Raw genomic sequence first — 18,989 nt, 5'->3', positions numbered from 1 at the left:
GTCTGCTCCAACACACTGGGTCTCTGGCATGTCAGAGCAGACAAATGTAAGTTTATAAATGCCCCATTAATTTTAGTTAACTTTATACAACTATAAATTGATGCATGTTAATTCAGTTCCTGGATAATAACAGTGAATAATCAGTCCTAAAGTTTTAGTTGTACATGTTGTATAGAAGTAGATTCCATATTTTAAAACAAATGATACTTTAACAAGCATTTACTCTGTATCTAACCATGGTGAAATTTTCTTTATTTCCTAAATTGTCAATAGTTTGAGAATGGTAGCTACTGAAAAAAAAATTATGTTTGATATTTAGTAAGACAAAGCTTTCTGAGATGGAATGTGTGACACACTGGTTATAAAAATGTCCCTTGATTTTTATTTCCAAAGTATTTACTTGTTCTGCACTATTGGGTAGTCATTTAGGGCTAGTCCACTGAAGTCAGTGGGAAAATTCTCATTGACTTCAGTAAATGGATCAAGCCCTGGTCCACTTTGAGTGCTTACACAAGTGACATTTTTCACACGACTGGATCCCTGAAAGCACTCTACAGCTGCACTGCAAAATGCTTTTAAAATGGCTGAACGTGTGAAAAGTGAACCCTGGTCAAATGAAATATTAGATTAAGGCACTCTAAAGCAGAGTACCTCAGGGAATTTGTTTTCCCTCCTGTGTTAATTTCTCACAAGGTCAAGGACTGGGGTAGGGAAGAGTGAGCAGGAGTGCAGAACTGTGGCTGCTTTGAATGGCCAAAGCTGAGGGTGAGGGGGTGTGGGACAGAGCCATGAGTTAGAGTGGAGCCCTGAACATCTGTAGGCACACTTTGTGTCTGTCTGCTTATCTGTTAAATTAATATAATGACAGAAGACCGTACCTCCCTCCTTCAAGTGTTGTGAGATTTAAGCAATGTGTATAATATTGGTATGATAGGCCCTGATACAAAGCCATTAAAGCTCAGGGAAGCTTTTTGGTTTACTTTTAATAGCCCTTGATCAGACCCTGAGCTATATATATGTGTGTGTGTGTGTGTGTGCGTGCGCGCGCACTGAATACATATCATGGTCATGCAATATGTGTTCAAGTGAGCAAAACATTCTCTTTTTAGATCCCTAGGGATGCTCGTGGTTTTCATAGTCTGCTTTCTCTCAATGTGCAGAATTTATTTGGTGTCACTGAGAGTTGTGGTATTTCAAAGGGGCAGACTACCAAGGTGGAGAGCTGCCTTTTGGAACTGCAAGAATTTTGCCCTTGGTGTCAGTGTGGCACTACTGACTGCAATGACTTCGTACAACTGTCATGCTGGAGAATTTCTTAACTGCTAAGTAGTCAAGATGGAAAGTTAAAAAGACTAATTCAAACAATAAATCTTGGGCTATAACTGTTTTCTGGGCCCCTGCAGTGTTCTTCTCAATATGGTAAAAGGTTGATTTAAGTCACTTGTACTCATGTTCTGACAACTTAGACTTGATTAGGTTATTCATTTATCACTGAATTAGCTTAACATGTTAAAGGTCCTTTTCTATTAAGAGTATTTTGTTTTAGGTACAATTGGTGAGTTTTAAACAGGGTCCAGGGCCATTTTCATCAGTGTAGATAACTGTCTGTGCCTTGTGAAATTGGTTCTGGTACTTTTGGAGTTATTTCACAGCAGTGTGCTGCCACACAATCCCACCTATTCCTAATGGATTCTCTTTGTAATACTTATTATACTATTTATATTGTTGTTTTATTATTTATTTGATTATATGTAGAATGTCTCCTTCATTTATAAATACTGTGAATCGTGCTCTGAAGGAATATATTAATACAGGAGAAAGAAGAATATTGTTTTTTAACCCCATATAGATATCACACTTACTTCCCCTTTGCCTCCATCTCCCAGCTGATCAGTACAGTGAACCTTTTTCATACGAAATACCCTGTTTTTTTTCACAAGACTGGTTGTCTCTTTCTCTTCTGTTGACAGCAACTCAACTAACGAAGGAATGAATGTAAAGAAGTGCTGCAAGGGATTCTGCATTGACATTCTGAAGAAGTTATCTAAAACTGTGAAGTTCACATATGACCTGTACCTTGTGACCAATGGGAAGCATGGCAAAAAAGTCAATAATGTATGGAATGGAATGATTGGTGAAGTAAGTTCTGTTAGGTAAAAGAGCTCTTAAGTAAAAACTTGGCAATATGTATTTTAAATTTATCTGGGGACATGATGTTTCATCAGTGAGTAAAATTATTCTCTCTTCTTGTTCCTTTTCCTTGTTTAGGTGGTCTATCAAAGGGCAGTTATGGCTGTAGGTTCTCTCACTATCAATGAAGAACGTTCAGAAGTGGTTGACTTTTCAGTGCCGTTTGTTGAGACTGGAATTAGTGTCATGGTTTCACGGAGTAATGGCACTGTTTCTCCATCTGCATTTCTAGGTATAGTTTTCCCTTTCCAAATCACTTAATTGTATTGCTTTAGACTTTGACAGGCTTCACTCTTTGTTAACCTGTATAGTGTATAGATGTTTTCTCTGACACATTTCTGTCCATTTTTGAATTAAACTTTAGATTGTTTGGACAGCAGGCCTATCTATTAATGTGAGTAAGGTGCATAGCACAGCACAGAGAAAACTAGTAGTTTAAGGTGAAATAACTGGGATCTAAATGATTAAGATTTCATCATGAACAACTTTTCCAAAAAAATTCTTCTCTAAAGCACTACCTCATAAAGATATTATGCTCTGCCCATATGAAAATTAGTACTTAAGTGCATAATTTAAAAAAATGTTCCTTTGCTAATCAACAATGTGTTCACAAAGTAAAAGAAAACTGTGCTGTAAGCAGAAAAAATAATAAAAATTAGATTTTTTTCAGTGAGTGTACATCTGCCTATTGGCAACAGACGCACTTGGCTTTAAGACCAGACACAGACATTATACTATTACTGGTCTAAGTGATCAGAAACTGTTCTAAACCCGTAACAGAACACAAGTTTGGCACACATAGGCTGGTCTAAAAAGGCAGAGCCAAGTTTAAGATAGATCTGGATTGATGTGCACTCAAATTTTATTGATCTAGGTTAGACTGGTGCATCGAATTTCAGAACCGGGTCCCTATTGATTCAAGTTAGGTTGCCTTGCTGTCCACGAGCATCCCAGGTTCGTTTGCAGCCCTTCACTAGCCTCCCCTTGCCAGGAGGTATGCTAGCACTCACCCCACTTTTGGCTGCTCCAGCTGAGTGTCCAGTGGGCCCCGCCCCCAAACTGTCACAGAACCAAGTCAGCACAGCCCCTTTCCAGAGCCCCGCCTCTTGGTTCCAGCCAGCAATCAGCCACAGGCAGGAAGCGTGGGAGGGAATGGAGTTATCTGTGTCCCTGCATAAACCCGGTCACGAAGCACCCTATGATATATGCATGGACCTCAGTGAGCCCAAGAGAACCCCATGAGCATGTGCAGCTCCAAGAGCCCAACCAGGCTGCTAGCAACAGGTGAGCTTTCCCCCTCTCTCACCATGTCATCTGTCAGCTGCAGGCAGGCAGTGCAAAGGGTGAGGGGAACGCTCATCTGTGCCCAGCAGCCAAGTTAGGCTCCATGGGCCTATGCTTGGTTGCCCAGGTTCTCCTGGGCTCTGTTTCAGGTCTGCATGTACATCATGGGGTGATCTATGATAGGGTTGAAGCAGAGACAAAGACGCCTCCCTTTTCACCCCCCTGCACTGCCTGCCTGCAGCTGAGAAATGCCTGTGGCCCTGCAGCAGGGGGAGGGGGAAAAGCTTTCCCATGCCCAGCAGCCAGCCAGGGATGGCCTGGCCATTCAGCTGTGCTCAGCAATGTCTGGCAGCCTGGGGAGCGTATGGGACATGCTGGGAGGTGTGCAGGAGTGCCCTCAACCTCCTGTCCTTGGCCAGTGCAGGCAGTCTGCATGCTCCCCCCCACCCCCCCACCAAAGGTCAAACTCGTGTTCTGTTCACTATAGCTCTAACCTATACCACTTACAGAAGACCACAGAATTTAGATCAATTCTTTCTCAGGCTTTTTTAAATATCTGTACGTAGCCTAAAAGTTCAGTATTATTTCCTGAGTATCTTTCCCTGAATAATATACAGGACACCATTATTTTGACCAACTCTGAGTCAATTTTTTATCTGCGCCTCTGGGTGTTGCAGTGGTGGGTTTCAACATGGGGCTTGAGGAAGCATTCCTATTCTCTCTCTCTCTTTCTCTTCCTCTTCCCCTTACTTTTCTGACATTCTTTTTTGTCTTATTCTTTCCCCTTTTATTCTTCTCCCCATTCGCTTTTAGCTCTTCCTTAATGTTTCCATTTATAGGGGCTAAACTAAACTTAATTGTAGCTGAGGAGACCTGGAGCTGTCTTACAAAATCCATCAGAAAGTGTCACTTAAAATTTCAATGAGGTATTTTCCACACCACTTCCTGGGCCACAGTGTTCTTTAAAATATTTTACCTCCTTACAGTTCACTAGTACATCCCAATCGGCAGGGTTTGCAGACTGCTGTTCACTGGGAAGGGATGGGAATACAGCAATTTCAGTACCAATATTATTAGGATTTATGCAGAAGTACAAACCATAAATTTCCAGGTAACTCGGGAAAGAATTCAGTATTTTAGACACCTCAGTCACAACAGACACAGCAGTGATGCAGTTTATTATATGCCTTACCGTATAATAGCATAGTAGCTTTAGATCACCAGGGCTAGGTACAGACATTTAAAAAGCCTGAAGCAGAATTAAGCCAATCTATGTGGGTTTCTCTAAGCTGTGCAGCTTGGATCGGGAGTGAATGGAACACACAGTTGCCCTTTGGCTGAGGGGGACATAGCTGCCTGCACTGGCCAAGACCAGAAGCTGGGGGTGCTCCCACAAGCCTTCCAGCCTGCTGGAGATCGCTGAGGGCTGGCCCGAGGGCAGCCAAGAAGTGGGGCCATCCCTGATTGGCTGTCAGGCACATGCCACCAACCCCCTGCTGTCACTTGGGTTGCCTAGCCCTAGTCTTCCAGGAGAGCCTTGGAGTGAGTCACTATGGCATGCCCTCCTTGCTGCCACCGCAGGCCAGATAGAATGGCTTGGTGGGCCGCATCTGGCCACGGGCTGCATTTTGCCCACCTCTGCTCTGGATTCATATTTTCTATTCCAATAAATCATTGAGTTATCCAAATCTTCCCACCAATTATTTTCATTCAGTACTGAAAGTAAAGTCATTCCACATAGAAAATATCACTTAAATTCATACTGTTTTTCCTGAAGATGTTGCATGTCTCCATATATTTTACTATCCACTTTACTTATCTTCTGAAAACTCGACACAAAAATTTATTTGGCACATATGCAACTTTGAAAGCTAAGATGGCCTTTTCATAGAAAGCTCTGTCCCATGACATAAGTTTTGAAGTTGTCCTAATAAACTTCTGAGACCCAATTTGATTTTCCTATACAGAAATGCAACTGCCCGTTGAAATTTAAATAGGCTGTATAGTATGAACAGGTATAAAAAGCATTTAAATTAATGTTATTAATGTATTTAAATTAATTGTTAAGTGTAAGAGTGATGTTGTAGCTAGAGGTACACCAATGTATCAGTTACATATTGGATTGGCACCAATAAAAGGAAAAATAACATTATCAGCTATTGGCTTTTTTTTGGCTGTTGTAGCTGATAATGTTCTCTGATAATTAATTAATTCTGCCAGGACCCCTAGCCACCTGGATTCCCTCCCATGAGCCAGGGTGACCCCAGGTACCTGCTTTCATAGGTAAATTACATTCTCTCTGGCATTTTCCCCCTTGTTTTTATTTCTGAGACAACCTAAGACAGTTAAACAAATCCCTTTCAATGACCTATGCTCTCAATTTCCAAACAAATTATGCAAATTATACCTTAATTTAGAAATACTAACAAATTGTTATTAATTGTTTCCTGTAATTTTGGGGTTGACAGTTGTTTAATATTTGGTGCTTGCCTACGGCCTCTTCTGTACTGTTTTACATGCTGCAGAAAACAGGGTTGAACCAGCTTTATTAAGCTATGCTGGATGTGAATATCCACTTAGTTATTTGATTTATTCTATATTTGCTGTTCAGTGCTACTTCTGCTTTTTTAATTAATTTTTTTATTTTGCCTCACTTCATTTTTTTAAATTCTCAAACTCATTACCAAACTTCTTATATTATTTAAACATTCTGCTTTCACTACTGTTTATAAGGCAGTTTGGTTGCATTGTCTTCCTGTCATTTGCCTTATTTAGATTCTGACAACTTTAATTTCAGCTGTCATGCTGTAGACGGTCTCAGTTATTTTCTATATATCATTATTCTCTATTAGAAAAGTTCTGAGATGTTCCACTATTTCTAAGAGAAAGGTTTAAAAATTGAGGTATATCTCCTCTCATCAATATTTCAGACTGAATCATAACTAAGTTTAACCAAATTCAGCATGCTTTTCATTTATATGGTATTCCTCTTCCTTTAAAGAGTTTTTGGGTGTGTTTTTTAATCTTTTTACATTTTATTTAGTTTTTCCTCCAGTTAATATCAGAGTAAATGAAATCTTTCTTATTAACCAAACCTGGCTCTTGAAAAAGGGTTTCCCATGTCTCTGTCAACTTTTGAACTGTTTCCTTTTTAAAAGTTTCCTTTTATTTTGCTTGCTAAACTCTGGGGTAGGCAAACTATTTGCTTGAAAGATAGGTCTGAACCCAACCCCTCTTTAAGAAAAACAAACAAAAGACCTGACCTGGACCCCAACCCCACTCTTCAACTCCTTCTTTAAAACAAATTGAAACTTGGGTTCTAGATTGCATGTAAAACCAGAGGAATGTCTGTTTGAAGGGTTTGAGCCAATTCAATTCAAAATGGCAAGATTCTATCAAGAGCAATTGATGTTGCGAGCATTCAGCCATTTGTCAAATTGTTGCAAAAACAACTACTAGTCCTGCTTGACTTCTAAATTCTAAACCAGTGGGGGCCAACTTTTTTGACAGATGTGTCCTGCACCCTCCCCAATCCGATCCCCTACCCCTACCTGATCTGCTGGTCTTCTTTCTGCTCCCTACCTTGTGCCCCTTCCTGCTCTGCTGCTCTACGTTCTGCTCCCTGTACTATGCTCTTCTCTGATCATCTGCTCTACTTTCTGCTCCGTGCCCTTTGCTGCCTGCCCCTTTCTGCAATCTGTTATGTGCCACGCAGAGAGAGTCTGCCTGCCCTACTTATGACATGTATGTTACCGGTTGGCAATCCCTGCTTTAAACTAAACCAATCCAGATCATCTAATGGCTTTTCCAAGTCTTTAATGCTAATTGATACTATTTTTCTTGTAGTAACTAGGATATTTCAAATGTTAATGTTCAGCTGTTAATTTAAATTCAAAGAAAAAACAAGTTAAGAAGCAATATCTCTTGGGTCTTACAAGACAGAAGAACAAGCTCTTTCCATGTGTCCTGATTTTGTCCTATTTTGAAATATTCTATTATCATGCTGTTACACTAATTTTGCTTCCAGTAATAGGCAGAATTAGAATGTTACAGGGCTGCAGAAAACAAGAGAGAACATTTGTTCAGGCAAGGAAATATTTGGAAGGAAATAATACTTTAAAGCTTAAAAAGGATGCTGTCTTCTCATGTCCATATATATTATAACTACATCCCTCTGTTTTGGCAAGTTTAATTCCTGTTTAATTCTAAGTTTAAATCATTTAATAATGGTCATTTCAAGCTCCTTTGGTTTCCCAGTCCTATTTTTTTCAAAGCATGTAATTCAAGTTCAGCATGATCATTGCTGTATTTCATGAAAGGGCTGCTTAAGAAACTTATGTGGGGGACTAAAAACATGCCTTGCATAAAGAATATTTTTGCATAAAGTAGAAACAATTAGAGACCTCGCTTAGTGGAAATAGAGGGAGAAGGAACACAAAAAGTTCTTTTCCAAGACCCTTATAAGAGGTGTCCAGATAAACTGTCCTACCTTACCCTTACAGCAAAGAGCCTAAATCTTTTTGATGTATCAAAGCCCTAATATTTCTATAGACTCATAGCAATACTATAAATGAAGTGAAGGGTCACTTTGAGATAAGTTGTAAATAGGAGTATTGGTTCTTCAGATAGCAATACCTATCATTTCCTAAATAAATGTGGTTAAGTGTTCCTTAAAACTCCTCAAGGTAGTTATTTTTGAGTTCCTTCTTTTCAAGCACTTTCTGTTTGTCAAATACATTTATATGTATGAAAGAGAGAGAGGGATAGGCATTTCAGCCCTTATTTAGTATAACACTGTCACTTAGGTATATATTCAGTTGATTTATTGAATTAATTAATACTCAATTGCTTTGTTGAAAGGTTAGGCATTGTGATGATGTGTGTGTATGTACACATTACTGGTTATATAAACAGAGAATGACAAGATATTGATATAATTAAAAAACAGAAAGGGTTACACATGATGCAACAAATGAATGCTTATCAATCAATATGAACATAGGCATTGCTCACTGAAGTATGTGAGTACAGTCTTCCATTTTGAATTTCAGTTCATATCTAGGATGAATGCTTAATTGATTTTATCTTATGTCTATCTAGAAGTGAGCAGGGATTGGTCACCAGTTCTCCCTCTTTTCCTCAGTATTTCAGTCAAACTGACCTCTTTATATGATGCTGATTAGCTGTTTTCTAGTGTTTTGGTTGTTAAAAGTCAATTTAAAGAGAGTTGCTAGGCTTGTCTAGCCCAGGACATTAGAATTCTTGTTGTGCTGTGACTGATTTAATGAACCGTGTTTCTGTTTCTCTTGTCTGTTTTGCTGCAGAGCCTTTTAGTGCTTCTGTCTGGGTGATGATGTTTGTGATGCTTCTCATTGTGTCCGCCATGGCTGTCTTTATATTTGAGTACTTTAGCCCTGTAGGATATAACAGGAACTTAGCAAAGGGGAAAGGTAAGCTTTATGTTTTCCAAATCAAGGACTTTGTAAAATGATACCCCCCCACTCCATTTAAAAGTGATTAAAATAATATGAGCAGCTGCAGAACTGTATTTACTTATTAATTAAATATTTATCTGCTTGGGAGCATGTGTTCCTGTGATTCACTGACACACACTGAGAAAGATAATTTGTGGTATAGAGAATTGAAATAATTTGATGGTCAATGTACTGTATTAGACACAGAGTATTAATGTGGAAAACAACTGGAATGAGAAACCAATTATAACTATACACATGAGCCTGATTCCATTTTCCTTTCACCCCACACTCCCATTGCCTGCTCTGCCCATTTAAAACAGTACACTGACTCTTAACAATCTGGTCATTAAGCAGTATCTAATAATTGTTGACAAATATACGATTCTCTTGCAATGAATTCAGCCCTACAGTGGAGGGCTTGGAAGACCAGTGTTTAGCAAATGCAGCTGTATGACCTTTGTCTTCTTTCCAGAAATATGAATATTATTTCAGAACATGCACTGCAACAAATTTTGGGGAATGTACAAATTAAATCAAATGATAATTTATCTTAGTCAGAAAAGTTCTTTTATTAGGCCAACTAAATATTTGGAAAAATTGTTCCAACTATTTAGTTGGTCTAATAAAAGATATCACATTTATCGAAAGAACCTTGTCTGTCTATGTCCTTAGACCAACAGGGTTACAACCAACACCCCTATATTTATCTTAGTAGCATTGTTGCCATCCATAATCAGTATTTCATCTTCTGTGGTACGCACCTGCCTTCATCATTTTACTTTCAGCTTTAAAATTTAATTTATTAAGTTGTAAATCGCACAAATATCCAAACAATATGAGTAGATTGAAAATTCATCAGATATTGAAGTATATTCAGTATTATGCCTGTCTCTTATTTTCAGAGAAAAAATAATGATCTGTACTAGTCATAAATCTATCGATGACCAAAGTTTTTCACTGTTAATGTAACATTAAAATGAGACTGACCTTACTTAAACCAAAATTAATGTTTTTGAAAAATTGCATCTGTAGAGCTGGAGAGATATTACTTTTCATTTATTTAATTATTCAAGAACATATATCATTGTTTTCTAATAAAGATACTGTTGCTTACTAAAGCTAAATGATTGAATGTAGAATTTTTAGCATTAATCTGTTCATAAAAATAAGTGGAAAGTACTACACTTCAAAGAATAAATTCAATGCACATATACAAAATGAGGAATAACTAACTAGGAAAAAACACTGAAGAAAAGATGAAGGTTATAGTAAACTATAGACTGAATATAAAATGAGTCCAAAAAGGCATCTGTAGGAATATTATATAGAAGATAATTATTCTGGTGAGGCCTCAGTTGATGAGAAGTAGTTCCAGTTGTGTGTACCATCCATTAAGAAAGATATAGGTAAACTGAGGAGAATATAGACAAAAACAAGACAATCATGCCCTATTATGAGAAACAGATGAAAATGGTTCTGTTTATTTTGGGAAAGTGTAGACTGAATGGAAATCATACATCTTCAGGAGGAGGATGATCAGTTGTTCTCCATATCTACCTAAGGTAGAACATGGAATAATTTGTTGAGCTTGCAGCAATGAAAATTTATATTAGGTAATAGAAAAATCATTCTAATCTTAAGGGTAGTTAGGCACTGGACCATCCAACTGTGGAGACTGCAGAATCCCCATCAACACAGGTATCTAAAAACACGTTACATAGCCTTTAATTTAAGGTAGTCTTCATTTGCTTGAGCCTGCCTCAGAGTAGTGTATTAAATGATCCCTTGAGGTTCCTCTGACCCCCTACAGTGGACTGCTCTTTTAAAAAAGAAAGGCAAAGCTTAAGCCAGATCTTGCCAGTTCACACTGATGTGAGTATGGTTAAATTATGCAAGTACTCTCACACACACACACACGCACACACGCACACACGCACACACGCGCACACACATTGTAGGATTAGGCTTTATGATAGTTGACCTTTGGTCACCCACCCCCTTGAACAACACCAGAATTTCAGCTTTTATACTCAGTCTTCTCAGTTTATGCTTTTCTTATCACCACTGTGCAAAAAGTCTACTTTATCCATCATATCTGCTCAAAGGTTCTTTCATAAACCAGAAGCTAGCTCCGTAAGTTTGTTGCACTACTTCCAAACTGGCACCAAAATCAGAGAAGCAGATAGTTTTAGTCTTCATGTTGTACTGTAACATTAGACATTAACATTGAATTAACAGCAGATTTCTATTAAAGTAAGAGCATAAATTAAGTGTATGGACATTCTCTGAGTAGGATTAGGATATCCCTTTTATATCCCTTGTCTTTCTTGTATATATATTGTATATTGTTTTGTTTAGGGACTTAAAATTGTCAACAGGAAATCTTGCATTGTACAGAATGTAATGCTTATAAACCAGGTCTGTAAGGAGTGAGTTAAGTAGATACTATTAAATCTAATTTTCTGGTAGCCTACTGTAATAAAGCTCTCCAAATAAATGCCTTTTAAATTGACACAATGCTTCCTTATTCAAGTCTGTTACTTTCAGAGACTCAGTTCTATGTTGGCCTTGTGTTACACAAGTGTAACACATGTGGTACATCTCTTGTATGAAGATTTACATTAAAATCTGATAAACAAACAAGCAAACAAACACACAAACCCCTGGGATTATTTGGGTCAATTTTTTCTCCCTGATACATTCCAATTCAAGTCAATGGGAATTAACTGTGTGCATTTATGAAGAATGTGTGTTTTTTTGGTTCTGATAAGGTACTTAGTTCCTCTGTAGCTAATAGAGTGACTTATGTGCTCAAGTATGTACTTAAACATTTTGTTGCATATAGGCCTTAATGATTATTTAGAAAGGAAACTTACTTAAAAGCAGATGAACTATTAAACTCAGAATTTAATTTTCTGAATATAAATAATTAAAGGAGAGAGAGGATTTCCAATCAAATTAACTAGTTGAAATTAATATCCAAGTGCATTATGCCTAAGAAGCATAGTTAAAAAAAAAACTTGGGGAAAAAATGCTTGATAAAATTATTTATATTTATTTATAAAATACTAACCTGACTGGACTTACTGCATTTTACATGTTTTTGCTGGTGCTGATAGGTTAGTAATAGGGAAAATTCTGTGGCATACATTTTAGTGGGAGAAAAAGAGTATTTTTTTGCTTCTTATCCAAATCTTGTTCAGTTTCCATTTAAAATGGATTTTGGCATATTCCACCTTGAAAAATGTTGGAATAATGTTTTAATAAATATGGAAATAACTGCAATTACAATATTCAATAGAGAAGTTAAAAGTGTGAATGTACTCCATCAGGAATAGGGCAGATTAATACTGACAATTTTTAACCACCTATTTTTAAGAATACTTCATTAAACATGTATTATCTTTTAATGCCAATTGAATTTAAGTGAAACTAAATGACTCTGCTCTGTGCAATTACAGCTCCCCATGGACCATCTTTTACCATTGGGAAAGCCGTGTGGTTGCTCTGGGGCCTGGTATTTAATAACTCTGTGCCTGTTCAAAACCCCAAAGGAACAACCAGTAAAATCATGGTGTCAGTTTGGGCATTCTTCGCTGTCATCTTCCTGGCTAGTTACACTGCCAACTTGGCTGCATTTATGATTCAGGAGGAATTTGTTGACCAGGTGACTGGGCTGAGTGATAAAAAGGTAGGTGTGCTCCAGCTTACCATTCTTCCTAGTTAGTTAATCACTGGTGGTGAAAGCCCTTCAAGGGGTGTAACACAGATATGAAATTATAGACATGATTTAGCTTCCAAGTTCTCTTTTTGGCAGAACATAAACAATAATTAACTTAAATATTGCTGAGCTTAGACATTGATACCAGATGTTGATTTCATTACATCTGTGGGGTTTTTAACTTCTCTATTAATAGTGATTTTAGTCACACAAAACCCCCAAGCAAGATGAAAAAGTCTTGAGTTAGAAAATGCCAGTTAGTCTTTTTTGCATTGCTCAAAAGCATGAAGGTCATTGGCTGAGTGTATTTTTATTTTAAAATTTAGATCCTCTTTCTGTCAAGAGCTGTATCTTTTCTAGCCAATGTATTAAAGCCACTAAAAATCCTAAAAAATATGAGTATTTCAGACTGTTCTTCTAGTCGTACTCATTTGTCTATCCTTCTGTGTCCTCTCCCTGTCTCCCCCCTCCCCCCCAATTTCTGATCTGTGTTCAGATTCTAAAATTTTTAAACAGTTAGGGGTTAAAATAGTCCGTTTGAATTATGGGGAAATTAGTCTAATCATGTTAAATACTTTCTCCTTCTTCCTCCACCCTCTCTAGTCCCCCTCTCCTCTCCCTCTGTCTCTGTCTCCGACTCTTTCTGCTCTTTCGGCATTGCTATAATTCCGTAATGCTAGTAGCACAATAACCTGGGAGTTGTCATTAGTGGTTTTCTTTGGAGATTTCAGATCCTCAACAAGATTAGATTAAAAGGATAAAAATCCAACTTGTTTTAAAGAGGTGGTGTCTTCAAGTTGAAAGAGAATCTCTAGTAATTTAATAACACCTCTGAAAGTGCGCGGGCTAAAGACCCATTATGGGATAATTTATGGTGGGGGGGGGCACATGCATGCGCATGTGTTGTATGTGTGTGTGCAAACTAAGTATATGGGCCTGGTTTCAGTCAGTGAAAAAACCTGCATATCCCTTCACTCTCTCTAGCTTTGTATCATTTCATATTGTCTTTGTTTCCTTCAGTCTTCCTTCAGTCACAATTAAAAAGTGAAGCTTCTTTGTAAATACTGTTGGTGCAATAGAATGAACCTAGACAGGTATTGGGTTTGTTCAGGCTAGCTTCATCAGTAATGTATTTTAGAGGATAGCAGGTGGCAAGAAAAAAACATTCTTCTTTAAGCATTCAGTCGTGACTCAACATCTTCTAATCCAGGGAATGCATAACCCTCCCTCTCACCCATTTTTTGCTGAACAGATGCTTCTTATTCTAGGTCTCAGTACTGAGACCTTTACTGCTACCTTACCTTTAGGAATCTCTGAAATCCATGTGATCTGTGTTGCATCAGAAGTTCCAGTACTGCATGTACTGGAAGTGCGTGTTCAGAAACTTGTTCATAGTGACTCAGGGGACTAGTATAAAAGAGGAAACTATTATATTTTGAACATCTTTTATATTTAAGATGCTTTGTAAAGCCTCGTATCTATATAAAAGTACAGAAAGTAAGCACAAAAAGTTGACATTCAGAATAGCTGTTTCTTATTATACCAAATACAACCCTTTTAAAGAAATACGGCTTAGGTTATAGGAAACAATAGAAAAAAACTATATTCTTACTGGTATGTGAAAGGCTCTATCATGCCTACGTGATTTTAATTTGGGGCTCCCAGAATCAAACTTAATTTTGGAATTTCCTAAAACCCGAGTCCTTGACATTGCATCCTCCATTGTTTAATGTAGCCTTTATTTCTGGGTGCAAAAATGTTTGTAGTATCCATTTTACTAGTATTTCGTAGAGATATGATATACTTCGTTTTTGCCAGAATACAGGTTAAGAGACCTCCTGAATGAGCAGCCTCTGGAGTAATAATTTTCTTTGTCCCACCTATCTCCCTATCCTCCCTTCCAGCTTACTATTAGACAAGCTGGCTTTTCAGAGTTATCAAATAAAAGTTTGTGCTGGAATTCTAATTAGCTCCAGTTATAATATTTCTATTGTGAACTGCATGCTGTACCTTTTAAGTAGCCTGATGGAAGAAGACCCACATTCTTTCTGTGTCTGAATATGTGGGTATTAAAGGAGAGTGAAGAGAGTTCAGATGTGAGTGTTGTCCAGTTGCTCTTATCCATTCCCATTATTATGGAGTAACAGAAGTGCATGTGTGTGTACAACAAGTTGTACAAATCCAGGGTGTCTAATAATATTTTTGAAATGTCACTTTATTTCACTAAATTGAAATAAATTTATCAGTAGTCTAGAGGTGTGTGTATGTGCATGTATATGTGTATGTGTGTACACAAACACATACACATACATATAATATTTATAACACTTATATTCGTAACATATAATATTTATCATGGCCATGTTATTTTGGTGCAATAAAATGAACCTATATATGTGTGTGTGTGTGTGTGTAGTAGAGAGAGAGAGATACACACATGCAAGTTTTTTGTCATTAAATAAAAAATAACATGGGTATGATAAGACTATGATAATCAACATGGCTATCATAGTGATATTATTTTTTAGCTGTGTGTGGGTGTGTAACACTCTATAAAATAACACAGCCATGATGTATATTATATATATATATATATATATATATATATATATATATATATATACACACACACACACATAAATATTTGTGTGTAATGGCCATGTTATTTTTTAGCTTGTTGAGTTTGTTTTCCTAGTTCTCTCTCTCTCTCTCAACAATCTAAATTATAACATCACCGTAATGCATGTATTATAAGGATTTTAGATGAGCCTCCCGATAATTTTTATTACAGTAATAACAGGCATAATGCAAGATGGTAAAAAGGGATTGATTGCCATTTGAATCAGCATATTTCCTTTCTTTACCATAAAAATGAGGTTGTCTATATCTAATTTAAGGATATTATAGAGAATAAGAAGTCTTAAAATGTTTTACAAAAAGTCTAAAAAGAAAATTGCTTTCTGACAGCTACACTATATTCCAATTCACATCACTATATTTCAAAGCAGTTAGACGTATGTGGAGACTTGGTGTTATTTGCTTTGTTCAGATATCAGCCTTGTGTATCACAGATCCTAGATCTACATCCAAGAAGGGCTTACAGAAACAAATTGGCCTTTTAAGCAGGTGATGTGGCACCTTTCATTGAAGCAACCTATGCAATTATTTTTGAAGAGGTCACTCTGCGTATTTTTGACACTTAAGTAATGTCTTTAGAGCTGCCTTTTCTAAGTATTTGAACTCATTGTTTGTTCCCCTTCTTTCTAGTTTCAAAGACCATATGATTATTCACCCCCATTTCGATTTGGAACTGTTCCAAATGGGAGCACAGAGAGAAATATCAGAAACAATTACCCAGATATGCACCTCTATATGACAAAGTACAATCAGAAGGGAGTTGAAGATGCCTTGGTCAGCCTGAAAACTGGGTAAGCATTTATATTTTATTTGATCTTATTTTATTTTATTGGACTGCTTCAGGCTTTACAGAAATTGAGAAATATTGATTAGCACTTACAATGGCAAGTAACTTAGACACAAGGCTATAGTGTTAGCTGCTTTCCTCATCTTCTCATAGATGGACTTTGTAACTACAGGGAGGAGGGATGTGTTTGCATATACTTGATATGGCTTTTTAAAATCTTCATGGATTTACCAGATATGTAGTAGAAGTTTTGCTCACAACACTTCTCCTGGATTTGACGTGCTGTAAAGGTCATGTCTGAAGTTCCTCACTGCGACAAAGCATGTGGGTCTAGAACGGGGCTATTGAGCCACTTGAGGACTCATTATTAAGATCCTTGGAAGACAATCTTACTTGTTTGTAAGTGATTGCCCGTCATCAGTACGTTCAAAATGAAGTCAAATTTCACAACTTAATACCTTCGAAGCACAATCTGTGAGTTGGCCCTGAAGAAGCATCTTGACTCATGACAACATAGTATGATTGATGTCTTGGATGACCACTTTTTCCTATCATGCTTTTGACTAAAGCAAATGCAGCCCTGAAGTGAACATTTTCTAATTAGCTTCAATTTCGTGGACACTGTCTTTTCTATCTGTTCTACTCCTTTCAGTTTTCCCATACTTTTCTGTTTCTTACTAATCACATTGCAATGCACATTCTCTCATTTTTCCTCATAAACTTTTCTAAGAATATTCATAGTTTCATAGAAATTAGAGGCAGGAAGGGACCTCAGAAGATCATCAAGTCCAGCCCCCTGCTGTAAGGCAGGGAAGACTGCTGAGGTCAGATGACCCCAGCAAGGTGTGCATGAGGATCTCCAGGGAAAGTGACTGTACCACCTCTGGGGGGAGTTTGTTCCACATGCTCTACACATGAATCATAAATAAGGTTTTCCTTATGTCTAATCTGAAGTGATCTTCTATAAGTTTATGACCATTATTCCTAGTCTTCCCCTGGAGTGCCATGGTGAACAGATGTTCTCTTCATCCCTCATATACATAAAGGCTGCCACCAAGTGCCCCTGAGTCTTCAGTTTTCCAGGATGAACAGTCCCATGTCCCTCAGCCTTACACTTAATGGTAACAGCAACCTTCACCTGGACCTGCAGCTATTTCTTTTTTTTTATATTCATTTGTTGCAGTCATTTTTGCCCCCACCATGTGCTAGGAAAAGTGCAAAGAAATTACTGTGAAACACAAAATAAACTCAATGCCCAGCTGACTGAGCATGAAGAAAGGAGGTTTGTAGATTGAGGGGGAATTCAGAACTGGTTCCTGTTGTAACAGTTGCTCCTCCTTCCAACAAGTTATCCTCTTGACAGCCTAAATTGTTCATTTCCACAGAATTCTTCCCACTGGAATTCCTTTCCTTTCTCTAAATGATTTTTCAACTTTGACATCCATAGGTGTCTACCATGCTTTTGTTGACTGACATTTCTGCAACAGATGGTGCAAATAACCTGCCATGTACAGCATTTTCCAGATCAATATAAGACAACCATTACCTACTTCTGAGTTTCTTAGTGTTTTGTCTCATGGCACCTAAAAAGGGATTAAACAGAATACTATCAAGCTGCTGAGGTTTCAAATGATGAAAGTGTCACTTTTCCATTTGATTATATCACAGTATTGACCACCCCCACCGGCAGGGCTGGACTACCCTTGACAAGTGTGGTTGGATATTTTTCCCTTAGCTTCTGCAAAATAATAACTGTAAGAGGACTGAATCAATGTATTGGTTTCAGACACAAAGAGTGCATCTACATGTTCAATTAATGTGACTGAATAAACTCCAGTGCAATTTGAGCCAGAGTAAAATAATCCCAATTTCACCATCTACACATATGGTTAAACACAATAATTTATTCCGCTGTTGGACACAACCTGTGTCTGATGGGACTATCTGCTGGTGCTGTAAATAGGTCTACACTGGCCCAGTTGCTGCACAAATGTAGACAGTGATGCATTACTTCATAGTAAATTAGTCTGCCGTGATATGTGATGAAGTTTATGTGCTATTAGCACAGAGCAGTGTAGATGTACCCACTAGGTGCATCTACAAGTGTGATACATGGAGACTAGACTAACTAGCTCTGCAGTAAAGTATCACAGACTACATGTGCGCTGGTATAAGGGTGCAGTAAGATAATTAACTCCATCATAAGATAGTTCTGTTGGGGACAATATTATTTTATGGTGGGGTCAGTTAGTGCACTGAAACACCCTTGTAAATGCTGACCACAGGTGTAAGTTGTGCCCGGTCAGCCCAGGCAGCACGGGGACAGGCCCCTGCCTACTACCAAGCCACACATTCTGCATGTTGGGCACTCCCATGCCCCAGCCAGCCCCTCCACTGCCCAATGCCACCACCTGGAGCCCAGGACTGACCCCCTTGTCCCCCAAGCCTGCTTCACCACAGCTGAAAGTGCTGCTGTCCCAGGCACATGTGTAGATGTTGTTCCTGGGAGCAGTGTACTCCAGCTCAAAGTGCTCCAGAGTTTGTTTGCATTGCATTAATTGCATGTGTAGATGGACCCAGGGTAGTCTTATAGCTCAGGCAGCACATTCCTGGCATTCTTAATTGGGATCACATGTGGCACCCAAATCTCAAGTGGTCTTTTGTATCATGATGGTCAGAACACAAGGGTGCAGACAGAAGTGCAGCTCCCAGCTGTAACTCAGAACAATTTTTGCAAAGCATTCTGAGTTACAACATCACCCCAAACCAAAGAGAAGTTCACTGTTGCTTCCATGGTGGAGGGGAAATTAGCTGCAGCTGGGAGCCTGCAGCCAGGTTCTCATAGCAATGGCCACAGCTCTTTGCCAGTGCTTGATGTTTTCAGAGTGGGACG

General features: G+C 38.1%; 1 protein-coding gene across 1 annotated transcript in view; it reads left to right on the top strand.

The window, feature by feature from the left end:
- GRIN2A (glutamate ionotropic receptor NMDA type subunit 2A) overlaps positions 1-18,989 on the top strand; it is a 364,506-nt gene that overhangs the window by 277,496 nt on the left and 68,021 nt on the right. Inside the window, exons 7-11 of the mRNA XM_090023699.1 lie at positions 1,971-2,139; positions 2,269-2,422; positions 8,799-8,924; positions 12,413-12,642; positions 15,940-16,100. Coding sequence (XP_089879825.1) covers positions 1,971-2,139; positions 2,269-2,422; positions 8,799-8,924; positions 12,413-12,642; positions 15,940-16,100 — 840 coding nt within the window. The remainder of the gene's footprint in view (positions 1-1,970; positions 2,140-2,268; positions 2,423-8,798; positions 8,925-12,412; positions 12,643-15,939; positions 16,101-18,989) is intronic.

The sequence above is a fragment of the Crocodylus siamensis genome, chromosome 12, assembly GCF_052110815.1.
Source record: "Crocodylus siamensis isolate JL-2025a chromosome 12, ASM5211081v1, whole genome shotgun sequence".
Classification (NCBI taxonomy): Eukaryota; Metazoa; Chordata; order Crocodylia; family Crocodylidae; genus Crocodylus; species Crocodylus siamensis.
The sequence above is the reverse complement of the archived record's forward strand: the minus strand, read 5'-3'. Positions and strand labels throughout refer to the sequence as shown.